Source organism: Vidua macroura, chromosome Z (assembly GCF_024509145.1).
Source record: "Vidua macroura isolate BioBank_ID:100142 chromosome Z, ASM2450914v1, whole genome shotgun sequence".
NCBI classification, from domain to species: Eukaryota; Metazoa; Chordata; class Aves; order Passeriformes; family Viduidae; genus Vidua; species Vidua macroura.
Genome location: NC_071611.1, coordinates 45,956,809 through 45,981,316, shown reverse-complemented (window position 1 = coordinate 45,981,316; position 24,508 = coordinate 45,956,809). Strand labels below are relative to the sequence as shown.

The window sequence follows — 24,508 nt, the reverse complement described above, 5'->3', positions numbered from 1 at the left end:
AGGTTGGGATTATAAACTCTCCTAAAACTAGAAGTCTTTTGAGTAATGGACAGGCAACACTGAAATCATTCTATGGTCTGAAACAATATTATTTCTAGAATTTTCCATTACTTTGGTTTTCCAGGTTTTTGATCTCTGTTTATCCAGATATACAGGCATTGATTGTGGACATGAACTGAGCTGTACATTTTCAGATCTCTTAAACACATCAGAAAGGTTTAATCACAACAGGAACAGGCAAGGCTAATGCTCACTTTTTTATTTTAACAGTTTCACTTCTCTTGACTTTTTTTATTTCTGTGTCTAGTTCAAGTCGCCCGTTTATCATCCTGATGTATTCAGAAGATGATATGTTTCATGTGAGGTTTTCCCTTTCATAACACAAAAGGACAGCTTTCACATGTAAACACTAACGAAACTGACATTATAAACACAAAGTTTAACAAGACCTGCATATATCATCTAGCCTGGAAGTTTAATCAAGGAACAGATACAAACTAAAATAAGACTTAAGGCTTTTTTTTTTAGTTACTACTAGTGAAGTTTTTAGCAAATGACTTACTGGCCTACCTGTTACCAGCAAACTAAAACCACAGCAGAGAAATAAGTAGGAAAGAAAGCGAAAACACTTTGCTTTCTCCTAAATACAGTTTTACAAAAATTTGCCCTGTTCCTCCAGAGGACGGGCCTTGGTCCTCCAAATTACTTTCACTAAAGGATTCAAGAACTTCATCTAATACTGAAGAGTCTTTGAATGGCTGAAGATCAGTAAATTAGAGAAAAATCGAACAGACAGTCTGAGTAGAAGAGAATGAAAATTTCAAGGTGGTATAATTTAGAAGAGAATTCACTATCTCAACAGACAGAGTAATTCCATGATGGATTTTGCTAGGATGTTTTTCCAGGAACGTACATTATTAGCATTATCTTACACAATACAAACAATGCCAACATGTATGAAGTTTTGTTAAAAAGACAGGACTCTGTGCCTCTTCTCACAAAACTAATTCTACAGGGCACAGATAAAAATATAAACTGTCAAAATAAAATATAAACTACATAAAATATAAACTGTCAAAATAAGGGAGAAAAAAGCCAAAGAAAACCCCAGAAAAAGCAGCAGGAAAAGGTAGTAAGGTGCATTTCCTGACTTGCAGCAAGTGCTGTAGAGCTGTGGATCTACGTATTCCCCTCCACAAGCAAATATAAGAGATGGTGCGGATGATATCGGCTGAGGGGTATTTGTGAGGTTTTGTTTTATCTTTAAAGAACAATAAAAAATGACCTCTCTCTAGTTCTCTGTCAGCTATGTTAACTTTTTATGATACTCATTTTGGATACGCTCTTCTAACTAGCAGCAGTAAAGAAATTTGGGCAAAACTAAGTCTAGCTCTGAAAACAATACTACAGAAACTGAGACAGGAAGCAAGAAGGCTCTGGAAAGACCTTAAAGCAGTCTTCCAAAAGTTGAAGGGTACGACAACACAGATGGAGATGAATTTTGTACAGGGCCATGTACTGACAGGAAAAGGGGGGGAATGGCTTCAAACTGAAGGAAGATAGGTTCAAATTAGATATTAGAAAGAAATTATTTACTGTGAGGGTAACTGGCAAAGAAGCTGTGATCACTGGAAGCATTCAAGGCCGGGCTATATGGGACTTAGAGCAACACGATCCAGTAGATGCTGACCCTGCCCACGGCCAGGGGATTGAACATAGATTCTAGGACCATTCTGTGATTCTTGGAATCATGGAACAAACCCTTCTACTATCCTAGATTCTATGAGGATATTTAGAATGACATGAAGTATGACAAGTGCAACAAATTTATCAAGGCTGATAATCAGAGCTTCTAAATGGAATATAATAAAAACCATAATCACTGACAAATCATGAGCATTGCCCTTTCCCTTTGTCAGATATAAAAGGTGCTAACGCTTTTTGTTTTATGATAAAGACACAGTCACCAAATTATTGCTGTCAAGAAAATTTAGGACTAAGTCATTAAGCTAATTAAACAACCTACTAGCTTTATCAGAATAAACATAAATATTGTGGCAGAACAATTTTAAAACATGGGATGGATTGCAAGGTTTTAAGTCATACTTTGCTTACATGAAAATAGAAATTCACGGAGTAACTTATCAACGAACAACTACTTTATCACAGTGTTTTGGAATACAAGCTTATTTCTAGGATACAATACAACATACTTATTCGTTATTGATAAACTACTCTGTTTTCTGCAGAGGAATGGGAGAGAAAGAAACATCTGAAAGGCTCCAGGTGGAGAACATATGCTACTGTCACAGAAGACAGAACTAGGTATTCCACATTCCTTTAGCATGAAGACAGACTGAATTCTTGAATATTTACATTACCACTAATTGTATTTGACTTCAAGTTTATGCAGCACAGCTTTAATGTTCCCTCCATTTGCTTTGTTAAAAAAGCAAATCATCTGTTAAAGAAAAGCCGTCTAGTAAAGTACATTCTTTTTGGCTGATGCACAATAGCTATTTTAAATTTCAACTGAAAACCATTACAACATGTTGCATATCAAGTTTAAAAAAAAAAAAAAAAACAAACAGAAACCAAGTCAGCAACTTTAACTTAATTATATTTCTACTTACAAGTATGCAAGCATTCTGTTACAGTAGTAGCATCAATCAGGTACCCATTGCACAGACGACAAGTTATATGGGCATTAATGTCCCAAAGCTTAATCTTCCTTGTTAGCATCTTTGGTGTCTGTGGAAGAGATGTATCACAAAGTAACATAGCTGTAGCCATTTTGGAATAAATGATTAACTTGTGCTAAACCAGCTTCAGACTTTTGTACAATGTACACAGATGTGAGGGCACAGTGGTGGCACTAACTTTTATGTCACTTCACACAAACTAAACAATGTAAACCCCACACTATTTTGCAAGCCAGTGCTGCAAGAGCATAGAAAATTGCCTTTCCAGTATTCTACTAGTAAGTTCCTTTACCAACAAACAGACTCAGATTTAAGTTGAAACCCTATAATCCTGGTAACATGAGTCATCATATTCAGTCTACTAATGACGGACAACTCACAAAATGTGGAGAAAGAAAATCTTCTAAGTAATTTCAGATTCAAAAGTGTTTTGACAATTGAAAAGTCAAAGCAACTGTTCAGTTTAACCACACTTTTAAGTGTTTGCCTTGTGGCACTATGTTAAAGCATAATTTTGAATCTGTCTCTCAATAATGGGGCCGGAAAGTAAACCTTCTGAAATCGCTTCTATTTAAACACACGTTAATTGAAGACTACATTACAGATTAAAATAATTTCTTTGGCAGAGGAGCAGTTGGTTGTGCTAAAACTTGAACTAGACATTTTTCCTTTCTTTTAAGCTTGGGATGGCATAAGCATCTTTAAAAGGAAAAAAAAATTTAGAAATCAAAAATGAAAAAGCTCTTTTTTTAGCAGTAACACCAATTGCTTAGAGAGAAAACACCACACAAACCCCATGCCTTAACAAATAAACTGCTACATTTTAAACACAGCTGTTATTATTTTTTTCAAAATAGTTTGAAAATTGTACTGTTACAAGAACTTGACCAGCATTCTAGTTAATTAACAGAGCAGGCTATACTTGCTTACAACCTACTATATTTAGTTCTTGCCCTGCAGAAGTCACCAAATTACACTGTTTTCCTTTAAAGTGATTTTACTGTCCCTGGCTCACAAATACTAGTTTTCATCTAGCTCAGTCTGGAAAACATTTCAGAATTTGAATGGTGACACGTGTTCCGCAATTTTCACACTGAAATATTGCAACAAGGTTGTCTGATCTTTAATTTTGTTATCTTTTTTTTCCCTATGTTCATTGAAGTGATACTAAGAAAAAAGAACTATCAAACAGCAAACTTCCACACCAATCTGAACTACTCCAGTGCAGAGAGGTACCATATGTTCCACTGTAAACTGTAGAGAAACGTATCCAACACCCATCCATTTAAATCTACATTGTCCTACACAAAAAAGACTAGAAAGACTTCCAGTTTTCATGGTTAAGAAGTAAACAATGGGAGAAAAAAAATCAGTATTATTTTATAGTATTTGAGAATTAGTTACAAATCTAGTAACCTCCCATTAAAGAATAAAAAAGCAGATTGGTTTTGCAGCAGACAAAATAGGTGAGAAACATATACTCAGAACCTGAATTACTTTCCTAATTGCAGAATTATTTTTAACCCTCTGAAAACCAGATACACATTAAATCCTTGCAAGTTAGTGCATAAGGTCATCAGTTAAAGGCTACTACATGAGGTATGTATGTTTCTGTGGTGCTGAGGAAGAGTTATTCAATGTCACTCTTCAAGAAGAGATCAAGGGATGGCATCAAGCCACCAGTTAATTTGAAAGTGGGCACACTAAAAAACACAATTCATGACAGACAAAGGAGAAATTAGCCTAAACAGGTCCTGAAAAAGGCAGTATCAATATAACTAGTTGCTTGTCTAGGCAGGAATTCAGAAGAAAGTGTTCCAGAAAACCACAGGCAGAAATCCAAGCACTTTTAAGGCAGAAGAGCCAAAGACTTAATAGTGAAATCTGAACCAAATAATTTGTTTATTTTCTAGGAAAAAAATTACAATTTTTCCCCCTTACAGTAGAGATAAATGCTGCCACTAGAAGAGCCATCAACAAAGAAAAAAAAAATTCAAATGGGGTATAATATTATGAGAACAGTGACTGAACCATACAACAAAGGCAAAAATAATACAAAATAGCAATAAAGCCCATTGTGCCAGGGGAAACAAAACAGGATATCAAGAATAATACACACTTTTCCAACTTAAGAAGAAAAAAAATCATACACATTTTGGCACTGGAAAATGAGTATCTTCTAGACTATCAAGAGCAAGCCTATCAAATCAACCTTATTAAAATTTCATACACCTTTGAAGGAGGACAGAAAGTTGCTCTCATTAGATGTTTAAAGGATTGAAAATAAGATCTACTGGAAGAAGCAACAGAAAGGTAACAGGTCTTTCCAGGGCAGTAGACACCTCAAAAACTGATAAAACCTACAGGAGGAGATTTCTCCAGAAGGCCTGTCCCATGCTGCTTTCTTGCAGCTACTAAAATATGAGAAGGATCTCTTCTCTCTTGTGCAGAGATCCAAACATGGTTGCTTCAGCACACGTTGAATCTCCAATAAACAATGCAACTTTTAAGGTCTATAAGCAAGCTCGCAGTGTCAGACTTTATTTAAGCCTGTATTTTCTACAACTGTGACCCACATCCTCTAGTCTTGGGAAATAAAAAGAACTCAGAATGCCTCTCTTGCTTTTCAAAACAGTTAACCTGTTACAAGAGGACTTACTAAGAATTTAAAAATTAATAAGAATAAAATTTTTAAAAGGGCAGACCACTTCATATCTATTTAGAAAGGTAGAGAGAAGCTCACAAAAAATGGCATATTACCAAGATGTCAGTTCAGTCAGATAACATAAATGCTCAGACTTTGCAGAAAACTTGAATTGCTTCCTAGAGGGAAATAGAAAAAAAAATTTAGCAGAACTAATGACACATATGAAGAAAAAATAGAGACACTACTGTAACAACCTCATATAAGAAATTAAATTCACTAATCATAGCAACTAATGAAAAACAAAGTAATTCCATATAATGTAAAGTAATTCCACATTTATCCCCTGCCTGTTCTGTATCACTTCAGAGAGAAGTAAATAACATAACTGCAGATTTCACCATCAACTATTTTTTTCTCTTATTTTTACTGCATTTGAAGATGATATGCAGTCATACTAGGAAATACTAGCTACTAGAAAGCTAAGCTACTACTCACAATGCTGAAGAAACACTCCATGTGGATAGGTGGCTAATACAGGATGTCTTTCATGTTCCTATCTAGAATACACTATCGGCTCAGAAGGGGTAATAGCACTACTTAAACCACGCATCTGCTCTTGGGGAGGCATCCCAAGATGCCCATGTTTCTACAGCCTAGTGACAAACAAAAGTTAAGCACGCCTTTTATCATGTAAGACAGCCAAGTTGTGGTCACCCCACCAAAATCCATGCCAGTAATCTCATACAAACTGGAACTAAACAACAAGACTACACAACATCCTAAACATAAGTTTGACTAAGAATCACACAAGCTATTGTTCTGTTTTCCAAACAAATCCAGGTCTCCCTTAAACAACTTCCCTTTGAAAAAGGGATATTTTTTCAAATCTGAATTCAAGATGACCTCTTTCACGGAACTCATCTTCCCATCTCTCAAACAGTTATATGCTGAAAAGAAAGCTAAAAATGAAATCACATACCTCCAAAACAAGGAATCTAACCTTAAAAACAAAAACTACACAAGTCTAAATACATATTCCCAAGAAATCGAGAATCTTAAAAGCACAGACAGATATCTGGATAACACACTAGCCGCTTGGTATGACCTCAGTTGACTCTGCTTTGAACAGCCGGATTATACAGAATATCTATATTGGAAGAGACCCATGGAGTCGTCAAGTCCAAATCCTGCCCTGCACAGGACATCCCTAACGTCTTTCATGTGCCCGAGAGTATTGTCTGAATACTTCTTGAACTCTCTCGGGCTTGGTGCTGTGACCACTTCCCTGGGGAGCATGTTCCAATGCCCCACCACCCTCTGAGGAAAGAACCTTTCACCCAATACCTAACCTAAATCTTCCCTGACACAGGTCATGCCATTCCCTCAGGTCCTACTACAGGTAACCACCTCACATGAAGGACATGATCTTTTTCTAATCTGAATCATCATATGATCCTATGAATTTACTACCTCTGCCTATCCAAGTAATAAACAAGCAGAACTTCTTACTATATTGACTGATCTCAAGCTGCTGATAACTGTTAGACAATCATAGAGACACCAACTCAATGAAGTTTGCATGAGCTCAACAACTAAAACTGGCTGCTGTAAAAAGAAAACACACAGAATCAGGTTGACATTGAAGTCATGCACACCAGCTTGAACCAATAATAGGAGATAAGTTTACTTTTCCAAAGCACAACCTAGGCTGATATCTTCTTACCCAAATATATATATATATATATATATATATATATATATACTAAAAAAATCAGACCAAAAAATATCTCCTAATTGACACTACTATCACTACTATTTTTTTTTTTTACAGAGACTCACTAGCCTGTGCAGGATTTAGTAGGAGTAGCAAGAGCAATGGTCTCTCTCTAAAAGAGACCATTTACATTTGCCTTATTTCGTAATGTGAACCACCATGCATTGTAGAAGACGTATGCTCAAAAGCTTCTGAATCTTTCACAGGATTACAGTCAAGTTCAGAAGTAAAAGTTTCACAGAAAGCTACCATCCTATATAAAAACAGGTAAATTCAAAGGACAGACCAAATTCTGAACATTTACAGTATCATTTTCCAAACCTAACAGCTCATTTGAACACTGTGAACCTCAGGCTCCCAGTCAACTCCCATAGCAGTTAGCAGACAAGAGAAAATACCATACCTTAATTTAGTTTTTAGAAAGCCAAAGCCAAGAAAGGCAAATCTCTGTAAAACAGAAATTCTTTAGCTCTTCTAAATTAAACTGTTAGTTCTTCTGAGATTTACCTGCTCAAATAGTAACCTATGACAGCAAGCAATCTCAAACTTTAAGAACTGTAGATAATCTTGAAACTTTCAATCCACTGACTGAACTGTGACACTTGATTAAAAAAATTTAAAGTTTTGTACTTAGTCAACAAATGAACACTGGGGCCAAAACACAGTTCTCCTCCCTCAAAACCATGTTGCCGGAATAGTAAGAAGTCACTCCACAGCTCTATAATCACAAAACTCTACTCAAAGCACCAACCAATTAACCAAAAAGGAAACAAAACAAAACAAAAACAAAACAAAACAACAACAAAAAAAAAAAAAAAGGGCAAAAAAAAACCAAAAAAACCAAAAAACACAAAAAAAGAAAAAAAAAAACACAAAAACAAAACAAACAAACAAAAACCCAAAAAAAAGAAAAAAAAAAAAAAAACCCCGAAAAAAACCACAAAACAAAAAGCCAAATCCATCTAAAAAGACATACAACACAGCAACCTGAGTCTTAACTGTTTTTACAGGAAATGTAAAATTCATAAAAAGTTTCCCTTCAACATGTTATATAGATTCATAGGATAATATTATGGATATAATGAAGTAACCTCTCCAAGCTTCTCTAATCCAACCTTGCACTCAAAGCAGGCCCACTTAAATAAAGTTATAGTGGGCTTTTCCTGCTTCACTCAGAAAATGTTCAACAATTAAGATTCCACAGCCTCTTTGGGCAACCTTTTCCAGTGCCTGACCACCCTCACTGGCAAAAAATGCTCCTACTGTCTCATAGGAATCTTCTGCATTGCAACTTGGGTACAATGTCTCTCTTCCTACAAGCATGCACCTTCAAGAGTAGTGCAGTAGCATCGTCTTGATCTCTGTCCACAGGTCATGTAGAAAATAGCAGTAACATCTTCCCTAATTCTTAGCATCACCTTCTTTAGGAGTTTTGTTAACACTGCATAAAAAAGAGCAACACCAAAATCTTACTCAATAGCTGAAGAGCCACTCTTAACCCAGTTGTTAATACTTCATCCTGGTTATTATTTTGGAGGCAGAACAAATCAGCACTGCACTGCTTTAGAGAAATAGGAAGCCCTCTGAAGTGCTTAAAAATAATTGAAAGATCCTGTTTAAAAAAGTTAAAAAAAGAAGATATTCACACCAATCTTTCTCTTACAAAGACAAAGCCTACTTTTCTAACATATGCCACCACATGTGCTTGAAATGGATGGAAGACCTGGTAGAAGAACTCCATTTTGAAGAGATGGTTTTCTTAACAGCTGCCAAGCCACAAATTATTCAAAAACAACATACCAACAACGGAGAGATCAGAGACACTTTCTTTCACTGCTGGAACATGAAACTCCAAAGAAACACAGAAAATGTTCCTAACATTCAGCTAACATGAAAAAAAGATCATTTGCAAAAAAGATTAGTATTTTCTTCATCTTGGTTCCAACTGACACTATTTTAGACCACACTGCTGACATGGTGTCAGCCTCTCACTGTCTGGATGTCTTACAAAACACCAAAAAAGGAGTGAGGGTATTTACAAAATCTGGACTATATTCCCAATTAAAAAACAAGCAAACAAACAAACACACACACACACAAAGTCATGAGAGGCTGAAAGGGGACATGCACATTTCAGAAAGTCAACTTGTTTTGTTTGTGCTTCATCCCTTTTGTCCACTAAGGCAGTGTTCTCTTAAGATGATCAAGCAAAAAGTTAACCAACCTATCACAGGCCTCTACACTAAAATTGGTAAGATAAACCTGCTTATCTCAGCACAAGCTTTCATGTTTCAGAGGGATGTCAGCACTGAAACTATTAGTCATGCAAGATTACAGTGAGGATCAGCTGAGGGACTCCTCAGTAGTACAGACTTATCATTTATACAAAAACAAGTCCAGAATACTTTGGCCTACATGAGGCATACCTCTTAAAACAGCATTTCTTTTCAGAGTCTGCCATCCAGAGACCTGAAAAGACAGAAAAATAGTCTGAAAGTTAACATCCAAAATTCCTCAAAATACAGCTGCCACTAAGAAATATTCACCTCACTAAATTCACCTAAGTAATTAGGTATCTCTATTAATTTAAGAGAACAGTGGGGCAGAAGCACTTGTAAGCAAGAAAAGGGGGAAATTTTTGATCCTCAGGAAAAAGAAAGAAAACTAAGATTTAACAGTCCCCTACTAGACAAGGAAAATTGCTCAAAAAAGAAATCCTAAGAAGTCCTGTTACTATGTGATGGAAAAATAAAAAGAAATCCATTATATATATATAAAATGACAGGGAAAATAACAAAATAAATAAGCAGATTTCTTTACCAACAACCTATGGACTAGAAAATCTCTAAGAAAAGAAAACATTTTGAATTGAAGATGCACATTTAGACAAGCAGCATTCTCAGTTTTCAAGCTATGTTTTCAAGTAATCTGCTCTTTGTATCTTAATCTTCCAAAATCCTTTCAAAGAAATAACTAGTATTTCCAGAACCTCTTGGTATTTGCCAGAATAAAAGTATATTTTTAAAAATAATAAAAAAATAAGATCTTTATTCTTTGGCTAAAGGTGATACAATCTCACATGAATAGGTAAGTTTGACAGAAGCAATTTTTCTTATTGATTCACACAGGGAAGATTCAGCTGTTACAGTGACAGGTAAAGACTACCACTAGTTCTGTCTTCCTGCTCCAAAAAATCAAAGGCATAGTAGTTACTGATGTTGCTGTTATATTGCTAAGGGAATTAATGAAAACAATGACAAAACAAGCTGTTAATGATAGCACTTGATGTTCAGAATAATGCTAATAAAAATCTCTTTGCAGTTCCACTGTGAACTTCTTTAACTGGATTCAAAATAAAAAAAATATTATTAACTGAAAGCAATGCAGAGTTGCAGGAGATGCTCTCTTGTTGGAATCCACAAAAAAGATCCCCATTGAGGACATGAAGCCTCTCATAGAGTAGAATAAACTCCTTAAGACATTTTTATTTAAATGATCTATTTTTCCAGCAAAATGTGGAGAACAGAGCAGTTACTCTGTTTCTAAAGAAACCAGTTCAGAGGCTTATCACAACTTTAAAAGCACATCACAACATGAACTGAAGTAACAAGTCTTCCAAAAGGCCTTGTCACGCATCTTCCCTCACTGCTGCTGGAAGAGGACAAGGTTACGCTTTGGTTCATGGAAAAAGGAAGTGACACTCAATTTCTGAGTGTCAACAACCAAATCGGCCTAAATCACCACCATATTCTTCCAGTTCTAGTTACAGGGTGAGAGTGACGCACTATGAAAGCTATCAACAGGGAAATTCAGTTTCTTTTTAGATCTAGATGATTGCTGGAGACTGGGAAAGTGGATCATTGTACTCATCTTGTAGTAAGTTAGAACTGAGTACTATTATTTCCTTTAAAGGATTTGTTAAGTGCTGTGATTGCTATTAATAACTTGTCAGATTCTTGAACTGTAACTGTTGTTTGTACCACCTAGCTTTGTGGTACAACAAGATAAAGTTACTCTTACCAGGTACAAACTCAGAACTGAAGAGAATGGCAGATTTACAAACCATTACAACTTTGTTCTGTTTTAACAGAATAGGCATACATATTTTTCTTTCGCTGAAACATAGCACAATACTGTTAATTCATCAAAAACAGAAGGATAATGCTCACAGTGGGGAAACCCTGAGAAAACCAGCTAAATGAAGCAAATAATAACAATTTAGCTGAATAATCTTGCTGAAAGGTACTGAAGTCATACAGCACCGGAATCTGAATGACAACTGTACTGGAAGCAACAGGTGTACCTCAATTCACAAGGACGTGTATTTAACGTGAAAGTCACAGCTCTAAGAACAAAACATTACAACAACAGAATTTTGTTCAGGTTCAAAACTAAGTGTGGAAAAGAAAAATTTCAAATTTGATGCTTATGATTGTGTGGCTTACATCGGGCATAAGCTTCTCACTTTTGTGAGATCACGAAAGTCATGCATCTCACTCAGTACGTAAATCTAGATTTTCAATGAGCTGAATTAAAGTGCAGAAAAAGAATATAGCCCTTACTATGGCAATCAGTTTCATTATTCTCAAAGATGACAAAAATATTGATAAATTAACATTTTAACTATTAATTTATATATTAACATTAATTTCTTAAGTACTATTACATATGTTCAATTTTGATTGCTGTTTCTATCTAATTCACAAACTGAATTCACAAACTAGCTGAACAGGCCTGGAAACACCTTATTCCATAAAGACAGAATTAAAAAATGGCTCCTGATATTATGAGCACAACCATGTAATGAGAGAACTAATGCAATTAGTTATTAGAACTAAGTCTAATTCACACTTCCATCACAATGCAAGTAAAGTGTTGTATGGTCATGAGGTCAGAGATTATGAAGAGATACAAGCACAGAATTTATCTTTTTCAATTACCTGGATTAGAACAAAAATAGTCTGTTATTCTAATCAGTTGCAATAGAAAGATAGAAGTTATTCATTACTGAACAAACAGACCTCTATTCCATAAGGAAATTTATTTAAAAGTAACTTATTCAAATAATATGGTGACCTGCAACAGATGAAGAGTAACAGCTAAATGAAATTAATTAAAAAGCCTCACCAGCTTAAAATAAAGTACCTTTCTCTTGTACAAGTTTTTCCATTGTAGAGCAAGATATTTACCAGTCAGACATTTACTTCAAGAGAAGTGGAGAAGCAGTCATAGTCCTACTTCGACTGCTAGAAATGTCAATACAGCCTGTATGGTATTCTGAAGAAGGATGAGGATATTACCTCAGGTATTACCTCAGGTAAGCAACTTAGGATGCAGGATATGATTTCAACAGATGGATGGACAAAGAAAACAGTACTATGGTTGCTTTTGCTTCAGATACCAAAGTTTTTTATTTCAACTGTTGTTAGATGTATGTTGTTGAACCTTTACTTTGAAACAAAATATAAGCAACTTATAAAAGAGCACAGTGACTTCAAACATTAGCAGTGAGAAGTTTGTGCTGGCTTTAGCAAAATGGCTTAACATAAAATATGTTGTCTTTTAAAATGAGTTTTAAAATATTGTAGGCTCCAATAAAACTCTTTTATGTTGTGTTTGCAAAGCACTGTTTCATAAAATAAACTAATAGAAACAAACCTTTTGTTGAGCAGAAAGAAATTTAAAGATTTAAAGTTGCTGTAGGAAGCTTAGTTATGAGTACACGTGCAGATTTTTATGACTTAATTCAAGAGAAGAATTACATGCTAGGCATAAAATATATCCAGGTATTTTTTTTTAGTATCATGCCAGCAATTTTTCACATCTCAGTGGAATTCCTCACAAGTGATTTTTCTCATTCCTGAGAATGTGTCACCACCAGACGGCACCAGTACTCTACCTTCAGTAAAGCAGGTAGCTGTATCTTAGTAACTGAGCACAGAAAAAAAACAGGACTGCTCTGAAACAGAAAAAAAAATGAATTAAAACAACACATTCACCATCATTTTCACAATGGAGACTTCCAGATCCTGCTGTGTCCCTGGCAGCCATCCAGACTCACTTGGTCACCCTAACAGTCAGTTCCGCCCATCTTCCCCTTAACAGACACACATGCCTGTCCATGCTGGTGAGCTTGGCTAGTTTGTCAGTAGCACTCACTCACTTTACTATAATTGCTGACACTATAAACTATGGATTCAGCCAAGCACATCACTAAATCATGTCCCTTAATGCCACATCTACACATCTTTTAAACACCTTCAGAGTTCCAACACTGCCCTAGACAGCCTGGTTTGATGCCTGACCACTATTTCAGTACAGGAATATTTCCAAATATCCAGTCTAACCCTCACCTGGTATAGTTTGAGGCCATTTCCTCTTCTTATACCACTTGCTTCCTGGGAGAAGAGACTTGGCCCCCAACTGGGGTCAGCCTCCTTTCAGTGGAGAGTGAGAAGGTCTTCCTGACCCTCCTTTTCTCCAGACTAAATCACCTCAGCTGCTCTTCACAGGACTTGTGCTCTAGACTCTTTCACCACCTCCTTTTCCCTTCTCTGGACTTGCTCCAGCACCTCAACATCCTTCCCATCATGAGAGGCCCAGAACTGAACACATAACTCGAGGTGTGGCCTCACTAGTGACGAGTATAGGGGGACAATCACCGCTCTGGTCCTGCTGACCACACTATTCCTGATACAGGCCAGGATGCCATTGGCCTTCTTGGCCATCTGGGAACACCCTTGGCTCATGTTCAGTTGCTGTCGACCAGCACCCCCAGGTCCTTTTCTGCTGGAGAGTTTTCCAACCACTTTGCCCCCAACCTATAGCATGCATGGTGTTGTTTTGATCCAAGGGCAGGACATGGCACTGCACCTTGTTCAGTCTCATATCACTGGCCTCAGCCTACCAATCCATCCTGTCCAGACAACCCTGTAGAGCCTTCCTGCCCTCCATATCAGCACTCCCACCCAATTTGGTGTCATCTGCAGGCTGACTGAAGCAGCACTTGATCCCCTGATACAGGTTGTTGATAAAAACATTAAATAGAACTGGCCCAAATACTAAGCCCTTGGGAACACTACCTGTGACCAACAGCCAGCTGGATTTAGTTCCATTTCCCACCAGTCTCTAGTCTTGGCCATCCAGAGAGCTTTTTACCCAGCAAAGAGTGCACTTGCCAAGCCCTAAGCAGCCAGTTTCTATAGAATACTGTAGGAATTGGTGCCAAAGGCTCTACTAAAGTTCATATTAACAAGATAAACCCTTCCCTCATTGACTAAGCGGGTCACCTTGTCACTGAAGGAGATCAGGTCAGTCAATCAAGATTAAAAACTAGGTAAATACAGGGCCTATATAAAAATTATCAGAATGCCTTTACATTTCATGAAGTGATTAGGAAGAAAATCACCATGCCTTCTGACTCCAGCTACCATCCATATCTATTTTTGTTTTTACGTATCCCGATACTTGGAAGGACAAGGTGGATGGGGATGCTGGGACATTTCACTGTTCCTTAATAAACAAGGAACTTTCTTTAGCAGGGATAACTATATAAGATGCAGAAAAATTATGGCTTTCTTCCCAGTAACGCATATTACTGCATGCTTGTTTCAGAGGTACTGATTCCAAGAACACATTCACAAACCCTGAGAACACAAATAAGCAAAAGGGAAGGTGATAGGAGAAGAAATACTGGAGCAGTACTTAAAGCTCTAGACTATCATATTTTTCTCCCTGAAATACTCCCCAAGTCTAAGTTTATTTATTTCAAGTCCAGTTTAGAGGAAATCAAAAAAGGGGGAAAAACCCAGAAAACCAACCAAGGACAAAACCCCACCTTATTTTGCACACAGCAAGTAAAAGCATCCTTGATACAGACATATTAAAATTTCTAACTTATACAAGAGCATTACTACTGCCACAAGTATACTGGAGAAAATTTTTTAAAAACCAAAGCTTATGATCCTAGTTTTAAAGTGACTGTGTGAGTTGGTAACTGAAAAGGCTATTTAGATTTTGTTATTTGTTTTTGTTTTTCATCTCTAGTCTTGGTTCTGGAACTACACAAATGAGTGAAATATTTTTTTCTCCCTCCCTGCAACCAGCTGGCAACTCAAAAAAGCTCTAGCTGAACACCTCTGTGGTAAAATTTCCTATACATAGGAAGTATAACTTGATCTTCAATATTGCTACCCAAGAGGCTGATTCAGTGATGAGCTTTATGCTAGTCAGATTTTTATTCTACAAGTTCTTACTATTCACTAGACAATTCCCATTTCACATTCATGATCAAAAGACAAAGAGCTGACAAGTCAACTAAAGCACAAATAATGGGATCTTTAGCCAACTTATTTGTAATTAAGTTTGCTATGTTATTTCAGAGAACTTGGGTCATGATTAATGGTAACGTCAGCTATCAGGTAATACAAAACAAAGAAGTCTTCGATATCATACCACTTTCATGAAAACATCCTTGAAAATGACCATGTAGTATTTATTTCTTTGATCTATTACACTCAAGAGAGCCTGGCTCTTTTTTTGAGAAGACCTGACTAACTTGTTAAAGACGAACTACTCAAGATATATTCAAATTACTAATAGTTTCATTAAGGTGGATTAAGAAAAGTTCACCCCAAAGCAAAACACACTCACTTTTAAACACAGCTCATTCGTTTCAATGTAAAATAAAAGACAGCACTGATAATAAATGACATGTAAAAACTGACACAATGTTTGAGATAAAGCAGATGCAACAATCAGGACATAGAAGCATTAAATCTACCCATCTACTCTTTATTCACATCACATATTTTCTTTTATGGTTGATCCATCAAACACGTGTCCAGAGAAAATGAAACAGGCCTTGCAGTAAATTGTCAAAATAGCAAAGATGTTAAAAATTTCTGTCTTACATGTCATTAGTGAAAGGCATAATAAAGAAAAGAAGGATTTCATTTAAGACAGGAGAAATAGCAATGAAGTTGAAGTCTAAGTGACTGAGTGACTCAAAACTGGGTCCCACACCCTTTCACACAAATTTTGGTAACATCTTCTGTCTTTTCAATCTGAAGAATGAAATGATAAACATAAAATACCACCCCCTCCCAGCTGTCATAGGAATTAACTTCCTTAGAAAATTCGTAAGACATAAATACTATTAAAATGTTAAACATAGTAAAAATCAACTTCATTCCCCACTCACAAAGCGATCACCACAAACAACAAGAAGAGCCATTCAATCTGTTTGCCAAATATCTCAAAAATTTAATTAACTAGACATTTGTTTAATACTAGGGTTGAATACAATGACATTTTAATATAAGGTTTTATTTCAGTATTTTCTCTTATACATTGCTTAGATTTGGAGTCTTTATTAAAATTAATTGACTGCATTAGAATCCTGAATCATGAAGGAACCTGTTAAATTTAGCTAAAAAATGGTTACAAAACTTATCTATCAATGTGTTTGCAGCCAGAGATAAACAAATACCAAAATCATCAAAGTAAGAGATCTTTGAATTTTCAACTGACAACAGATGCTTATAAAGCACTAAATTAAGGAAGATATGTTGAAAATCAAGTAACCATTATTCCTCCAGTAAAATCAATTAAAGACAATAAATACCTATTTGTCAGAAAAATGGCAACACTAGAGCATTATTATACACAACGTTTACTTTAAAAACATATCTACATCTTCACCTACCAATAACATACGACTTCAAAGAAGAAAGACATAATCCTTGCACTGAGACTCATATTTCATTTTCAATAAATAATATGACTGTTACTTACAAGATGAGGAGAAAACAGAGAGAGTTATTTAAATTAAATATACACTGGAAAGAAACCACGTGCGCAAACTAAGAGCTATATTTAGGTGGGCTTTAGAAAAATGTTCCCAAATATCTGTAATACTCTTATACTTCACATAATGTAGAAATGTAATAAGGCACCTTGTTTGTTAACTTAAAGACAGGGGGAGAGTGAAGTTAGCTAAATGACCCAGTGTTTCAGGCTTTACAGCTTCTCTATGATGGTGCCTTTGATACAGCAAGGTCACAGCAAACGCAAGAAAATGACAATATATGTGTTTTTTTCTTGCCAGCATACCAGCTGCAGAAAACCAAATGCAAACAATGTCATACTCTCAACTCTGACTTGCAGCACAACCATTATTTAACCCCTCCCATAAGGACCACCTGTAACTTCTCCAAATCTCTATTATAGAAGCCCACTATGGAGTTTTGCTGCGGGACTACATCACGAGGAAAGAAAATCAAACTGCATTTAAAATGTACAAATGGGAATTCAACAGAGCAGATAAATAAGCACCCTGCCTCTCTATAGGAAACTGGAGACAGATTTTGCCATTAGCTACCTTCAGTTCTGAAGGCAAAAGCAAACACAGCGCAAAGCAATTAAAGATTAAGGTTTTCCTGATGTCAAGCAATGATGATTAAAAATTGTCTTATATTAATATGCATAAAGCACCAATACTAAAACAGAATTGGCATTTTAAAAGGTTCTGTTTAGGAAGAAAAGCAATGAGAGTGAAAAATAAAAGAATGGCAGATTTTTAAGTAAGGAACATGTACATACATACACACTAAATGCAACATCCTGAACTACTTACTTGATTGCTTCCCACCTACCATCACAACTGTCAGCTCCAGTGCCTTATTCCCCATATCCTTCCTCCTCCACTTTTTCCACTGCCTCAACATTTCTTAGAGTCAGACAAGGGATAAATATGTATTACATCCACCCAAGACACACTGGAAGTGTTATTATGGAAGAGATCACATTCCCATAGTTCATCAATAAGAAGCTTTTCAAGTGGCAACAGATAGCAGGCATTTCTTATGAGAAATAAAACATGATAATGAACATAAAGTAATACATTATATGAGAATTTTTATAGGTACTTTCAGTTTTCTTTCAATAAGTGTATTAACTTAAAAAGTTACAGTAAGTGCAGTTGCAGTGCTTTTATTTGAGCTTGAAAGTTACAATACAAATTTCACTGTAAAACGGTATCTTATCTTAAAATCTATATTCAAAATTTATTGAAACTAATCCAAAGACTGCTGCTGTTACAAAAGAAGAAGGATTAAAAAAAAGTGGGGGTTGGTTACTGAAAGAAACATTCATCCTAGAGAAAGAAACATTCATTATAAAGACTATGTATTCCTGTAGCTAGCCAAAAATGTACAAAACACAAGATAAATCCAATTCTCGAAGTACTTTCAGATTGGCTAATATTTTTTTCCTATTATTTTACTGAAGTGTATTAGGATACTAGGGTTTGGAGTATTGTTTATACAGTGGTTCACTATTTTGTCTCCAAGTAGTCATCTCAAAAGCAGCATGCTACAGTCACTATTCCTAAATTGTACTGGTCTTACATATTAATATCATAAAGCTAGACTGTAAACCTCAATAAAGGGGATAAAAAGGTGATTATGCTCTTCAAGGTTTCTTGGATGACATTTAAAATGGTAGTAAGCATACTACCAGAAAAATACAGGGATATTTAGTATTGTAAATTCCTATAATTTAAACCTGCTTTTTCCACATCAACATTTCCTTCATCAGGCAGGATGAAGGCAACTGGCAATCAAGCCAAATTTCAGATGCAAGATATTGAACTGAATTAGTATGAGACCCTAATTAGTGGGATCAGATTTACAAGCTTTTGACCTAGTACTGAATTTCTGTATCTTGGGAGGAAAAGTGTATGGCAAAAGATCTGCAATGAGCAATAGTGTATCTGGAGACTCAAACTGAAGGCATATGAGGTGGCCCTACTGCAACAGCACAAAAATTTCTAAGTTTTGTTGTACCTGCAGTGCCAGCTGCTAAGGGAAATGTGATTTTTTTCATTTTCAGCTCCAGCCTTCCGAATCATTCGCCCCTTTTAACCTGAGACAAGTAATGCAGTGGGCAGAGCAGGAGTCAGCAGCACAAAATCAGAGGGAAAGAAAGGGCAAGACAAAAACATTTTGAAAACAACAAAACACCTTTAAAACTTGGTGTCTTGTGCTTGTTTTGGCTGTGCTTGTACTCAGTATCACAGAAATTAGGGATGTATACTTAAATATAGTATCAGTTATTACACTATTAAGCCCACTTAGAAAGAGGATGAAATTTATTACCAAGCATTTTATGCCCTTCTTTTACACACCCCAGTAGACTGAGTATCATCTCCAGGGAAAAAAAGGTATTAAATATAAAGAGTCATAGGGCAAAGAATTATTCTTCGCAACTTCTGCACTCATGTGTTAATAGGGAGGGCATGGTTTTTAAAACTCACTTGACTGCCACACACAAACACCTACAGTTTGTATTTCAGCCCAGCCAATACCTTGCCCTCCACAGAAACCATTTTGACACAGTTGCTTTCACTAATAGCAAGTAATGTGTCTAATGCAAGTAATGTATTTAATGTATCTATGTGAAATCATGTTATGGTAATGTAAGCCATTTTCATTTCATTCTGGGTAAGATTTTGGCAGCTGCAGCATAAACAGAGAAAACACTGCCTCAAAGCAAATGTTTCATTTGGTAATAGAAAACCTAAGAGAATCTCAAGCATTTGTAATATAATCCAAATAGAAATAGTGATTTAATGGTCTCAAAGTTCTAAAATATTACAGTTATTCTTTGTTGTTATTTGGTGGATTTTTTTTAGAATCAGATGGACTTACCACTATATTTGTGATTTATTGCACAATACCTCTATTGTACAATTGAGTACACAAAGTCTTGTATAGACTAGTAAGGTATACATTTAAAATAAATTTTCATTAATGAAATCTTTACTTAGAAAGGCTTTTATAAATTACACTGTCAGTAAAATTCTTTGCAAGAAAAATATTTTGTTGTACTTTACATTAGAAAACATGTTTTCTTAACTGACATCTAGCTTGTCTTGATTAGCAGAACTTTAGAATTTCACCACTGTACTGTTCAAAGCATCTCCTAATAGAGTCACATTAAAACAGTATCTTCCAGACAGGTGATGCTGTTTCAAAGCTTAGAGATGCTTTGGGAATGACTCAAATCTGCAGATGGTCTTCTGCAGGACTGCTAAATTCACCTATTCACAGGAAGGTTAATGGAGAACTTGAGAATGCTCAAGCAAAGAGGATGCACTGCATGGTGAAAACAGAAATTTGTTTGGCAGCAAAACACCACTAGCTTAGCTCCTCAGTCTGTGAAACCATTTCCTTCAAAACTCTTAATTTAAGTGCTGTCCAGACCCTTCTTCCAATTAAAACATGCTTACTTGTTCATACCATGAGATGCTCATGACAAGGTCTTGACACAGTCCTAAGAACAAAGTAACAAATATAAGGACTCAGAAAAATATTTGTGCAACAACAGATAAAATTCTCTGCAAGATAGCTTGAATAAAAACATCTGTCTGGCAAGATTTTATCATATTAAACATTTTCCACCTTCTGACAAAGAAACAGTGATTTAATTACATTCAAATTACTCTTTACATTCTGCTATTTTCTTTTTTAGTGCTGAGGTCATTTCCAATCAACATCCATTTACAAGCATGGATAAAACTGGAAAGCAGTCTTAAGAGTGCCAAGGTTCCCAAAGTCTTAAAATATTGTAAAAGCAAAGCATTATTGCAGAAGTGAACTTATTTTCTGTAATGAACACCACTATGACCTTCTCTAAATAACATATGGCTCATTATCAGAAATCAAAATCACTGCTAGAGGCAGAAGGTTTTTGAAGAAAAGACTACTCTTGATCCCAGATCAAGTCTTGACAAGATGTTATGGAGACATTTGTCATACACTGGAAGAATATATTCCAGCATACTACATTTTGAGAATTTAGAGATGTAAACTACAAGTCATTAAAAAATCACTTTGTTTCACACAGACCAAGAGATCCTTAACTTCCAGTAATTAAAACTGAGATCAAAACTAGCCCTGAATCTCCTGTAGAAAAAAAAACCTTCAGTGAGATTTTACTACCTGATTTCACATCGCCTTTTGAATGGTTAATATCCATGCACTTCAGAGAAGTAATGTAAGGTCTTAACCACAGTTGAAACAGACTGTAACGTTCATTATGAAGACCTCTGCAGAACAGATGGACAACTGAAAATAACAAATGACTTTCAGTTGTCATTTGAATCTAATGGTGTATGTTTGAACTGATTGCTCTGACTCCATCCAGACAAGACAACCAGGGCTTGAAAGGCTTACCATGAAGAAGCAAGAAGCCTTATGAATCTGTGCCATCAACTCCCCAAAATCTTTAATCTTTGGTGATCTTTGCCTTCCTCATTCCACTTACACATGTATGTTTTAACTGAAGTTGTTGAAAAATCCTAATCATACAATAAAAATATCTAGTTATGTAAGAAATTAAATGCCATTCTATAACCCCAGAAATCAACCACTTTTAACAAAAGCAGGAAAAATGTGTATCCCTAGCAAGTAACTGTATGATAACCTGAGTACTAGGACTTTTATATCTTTCATCACAGATCTGTATCAGAAACACCAATTTTTTCTATCAATTAGTTTCTGAAATAGAGAGGAAGAATCTTCAAATATTTGTAGTAAGACAATTTCTCTTGTTATCTATTAAAAGCCCCATAAAAAATTCAAGCTTTCAGTCACTTAACTCCACTTTTTGGTCCAGGTACACTGGCAGACCAGTAAAAGAGTAGCTGTTAAAATGGAAATCTGTAGTGACAGGCCAGAAGCTACCAGCTGGTAAGAAGCAGGAGGGTACTACAATTCAGCTGAAGACACATTTTACCAACAATCACTTTTTCACATTCCCATGTAGATTAAGCCCAGATAGCAGCACTTGATGGTTAATTAATCCAAAGATTTGAAATGGCCTGAGAAACTACATATCCTTTGGTTAAAAAAAATTAAGTGACTAAAGCTTTCAACTTCACTGATCTGTCCAATAATTGCCTCTGTGCTGATGCAACAGATGACAAAAAAATGTTGCTAGAATTGCTCCATAACCTGCAAGTGGTTTGCAGGTATTCTGGAGTCTTTCTGGATTCAAATGTACAGACAGTAAATTACATAAAATCATCTATCTACATATAGTTCAAATTATAAAGGAGCCTTGCAAAATTATTCTTTTGTTCCTGAAAGCCTGGGAGGACTCTAAGATGCACTCTGTTCATACGATTCTCCCATTATGCTGACAATCAGCTCTTTCAGATATAAATTGCAGCAATGATACAACAAACTCAGTCTCCTTTGAACTCCTGCTGCAGCAGCTTTCCTACCCCCAGACACAATCCTCATGTCTGGCAATAAGAAACAAACAAATAGTTTACATTATTTATTTCATATTGAATACTATAGCGGGACTTTAACCAGTAGAGCACAAAAGCTATTTTTCTTTCCACCTATAGCTGTTCAGTCCTCCATTTCTTTCAGCATTTAATTCCCTTAATTCTTAACTTGAAATCTTAAAACTTTGGTTTTGACAACATTTTCTATCTTTTTTTCTCTGTCAAAACAAATGTATTGTTAAAGTGACACCATGCTTGGTATATTAAGTGGGGGGAAGAAAGAGGAACAAAAGAAACATTTGGCTTGATGGCATTTGTCTTCCCAAGTGACAGTTAAAAGTGATGGGGCCCTGTTCCTGGAGATGGCTGAACAACTGCCCATGGGTAGCAGTGAATTTGTTTTCTTGTTTCCTCTGCTTCTGCACACAGCTTTCCCTCTTAAACTGTCATTATCTAAACCTATGAGTTTTTTTACAGTACACCCTTCCGATTCTCTTCCCCCTCCTGCTCCAGGGGAGTGGGTGAGCAGCTGCGTGGGGCTTGGTTAAACTGTGACAGTCCTTTTTTGCACCAGATATGAGGCACAAAGGGTTCAAGATAATGATAGATTCCATTGGGACATATTAGACTGAATATATAGCTGTTAGTACTGTTCAGCTGGTAAACAGCAGCCTCCTGTGCTTGCATTGGGGCTTGCTTTGCTGACATGTATTAAGAACCTAGTGCTTGCTAGTGCTTGATTTTTGCTTTCACTGCTTTCTGTACTGCTGTGTTGCTTCTCACCTTCCTGAATTATGCCTGAGAACACTTTGGTTAACACCACATAGATGTGTCTGGGCTGGCAGATGGCCAGGGTAGTGCTGCTGTGCTTACAGGTTGAACTTTGGTCCAAAGATGAGTTGAAGAGACTGTGATGTGTTCCTCCATGGTGGAGGAGTGATCCACCTGCAGCCCATGTAGAATCCCCTGCTAGAGCAGGCTTGTTAAAATGACTTAACAAGTCTGTGACCTTGTAAGAAGCCCATGGTGGAGCAGGTTTGCTGGCAGGACCTGTGTCTCCACAAGGGACTTTCATTGGATCAGTTTATGAACAACTGCAGCCCATGGCAAGGACCCATGTTGGACAAGTTCAAGAACAACTGTTTCCCATTAGTGGGGCCCCACACTGGAGTAGGGGAAGCAGAGAGTCCCCTGCAGCCTGTGCTGAAGACCATGGTGAAGTAGGCTGTGTCCCTGCAGCCCTGGGAGGACTACAATGTGGACTCCACTAACAGTAGACTCTACCAGGAACCCCCTTGCAGCCAGGCTGGGGACAAGAAGAGGATTTCACTCAATATTACACCCTATAAACCCAAAAGGATCAGGTGTGAAGATTATAATGGATATATCATTAAATTGTTGCAATCCATTATCTGCGTTGTATGTTGCAGGAATAAATATAACAGGAACTACTCAAACTACAGGAGGAGAAACCTTCCAAGAAATCCAAGCAGCAATGACACAATCTGAGCTGGCTTTGGTGCCCAGTAATTGGACTAAATTAATTGCATGCAACACATCTCCTCTCCCGTCCTGAGTGGCTACCATAAGAGATAGATACCAAAGTCATGGACTCAATGAAATCAAAGGATATATTATGGACATTTTGCAGGGGTGGTCCACACACTACAGGAATGACATCTGGGTATTTTATCACAGAGAGAGAGGGGTTAATGAGCTTGGATGGAATAGTGTGGGACCTGAGCATGATGTAAATGGTATGGAATAAGGGGTGGAATCTGCTGGTTTTGAATAGGGCACAGCTAATTCTCTTCAGAGTGGCTAGTATGGGGCCATGTCTTGGATGTGTGATGAACACTGTTGATAATACAGGGATACTGCTGAACAGTGTTGTTAACACAGGGATCTACTTGGCTGCTGGCTGGAGTTAAACCACAAGAGGCTTTTATGTGTTATTTACAAAGACTGGAAGATTTCTCCTTGTTAAATATATGCCAGGATACACTATTAAAAGCTTCCCTTTTTTTAACAAGGAGACCTACAAATAATTTCAGTAATATATTAATTCATTAACAGTTGGGATAAAG

General features: G+C 36.4%; 1 protein-coding gene across 5 annotated transcripts in view; it reads right to left on the bottom strand.

Moving 5' to 3' along the window:
- Positions 1–24,508, bottom strand: part of PCGF3 (polycomb group ring finger 3) — a 55,700-nt gene that overhangs the window by 17,345 nt on the left and 13,847 nt on the right. For 3 of the 5 annotated variants that reach the window (XM_054003019.1, XM_054003020.1, XM_054003021.1), the window contains 2 exons: positions 9,550–9,592; positions 2,634–2,751 (listed from right to left, as the gene is read on the bottom strand). In XM_054003019.1, the coding sequence (XP_053858994.1) occupies positions 2,634–2,742 (109 nt within the window). In that variant the 5' untranslated portion in view covers positions 2,743–2,751; positions 9,550–9,592. Of the gene's footprint in view, positions 1–2,633; positions 2,752–5,462; positions 5,526–9,549; positions 9,593–24,508 lie in introns of all 5 variants that reach the window. The other 2 variants (XM_054003015.1, XM_054003016.1) reach the window with 1 other exon arrangement.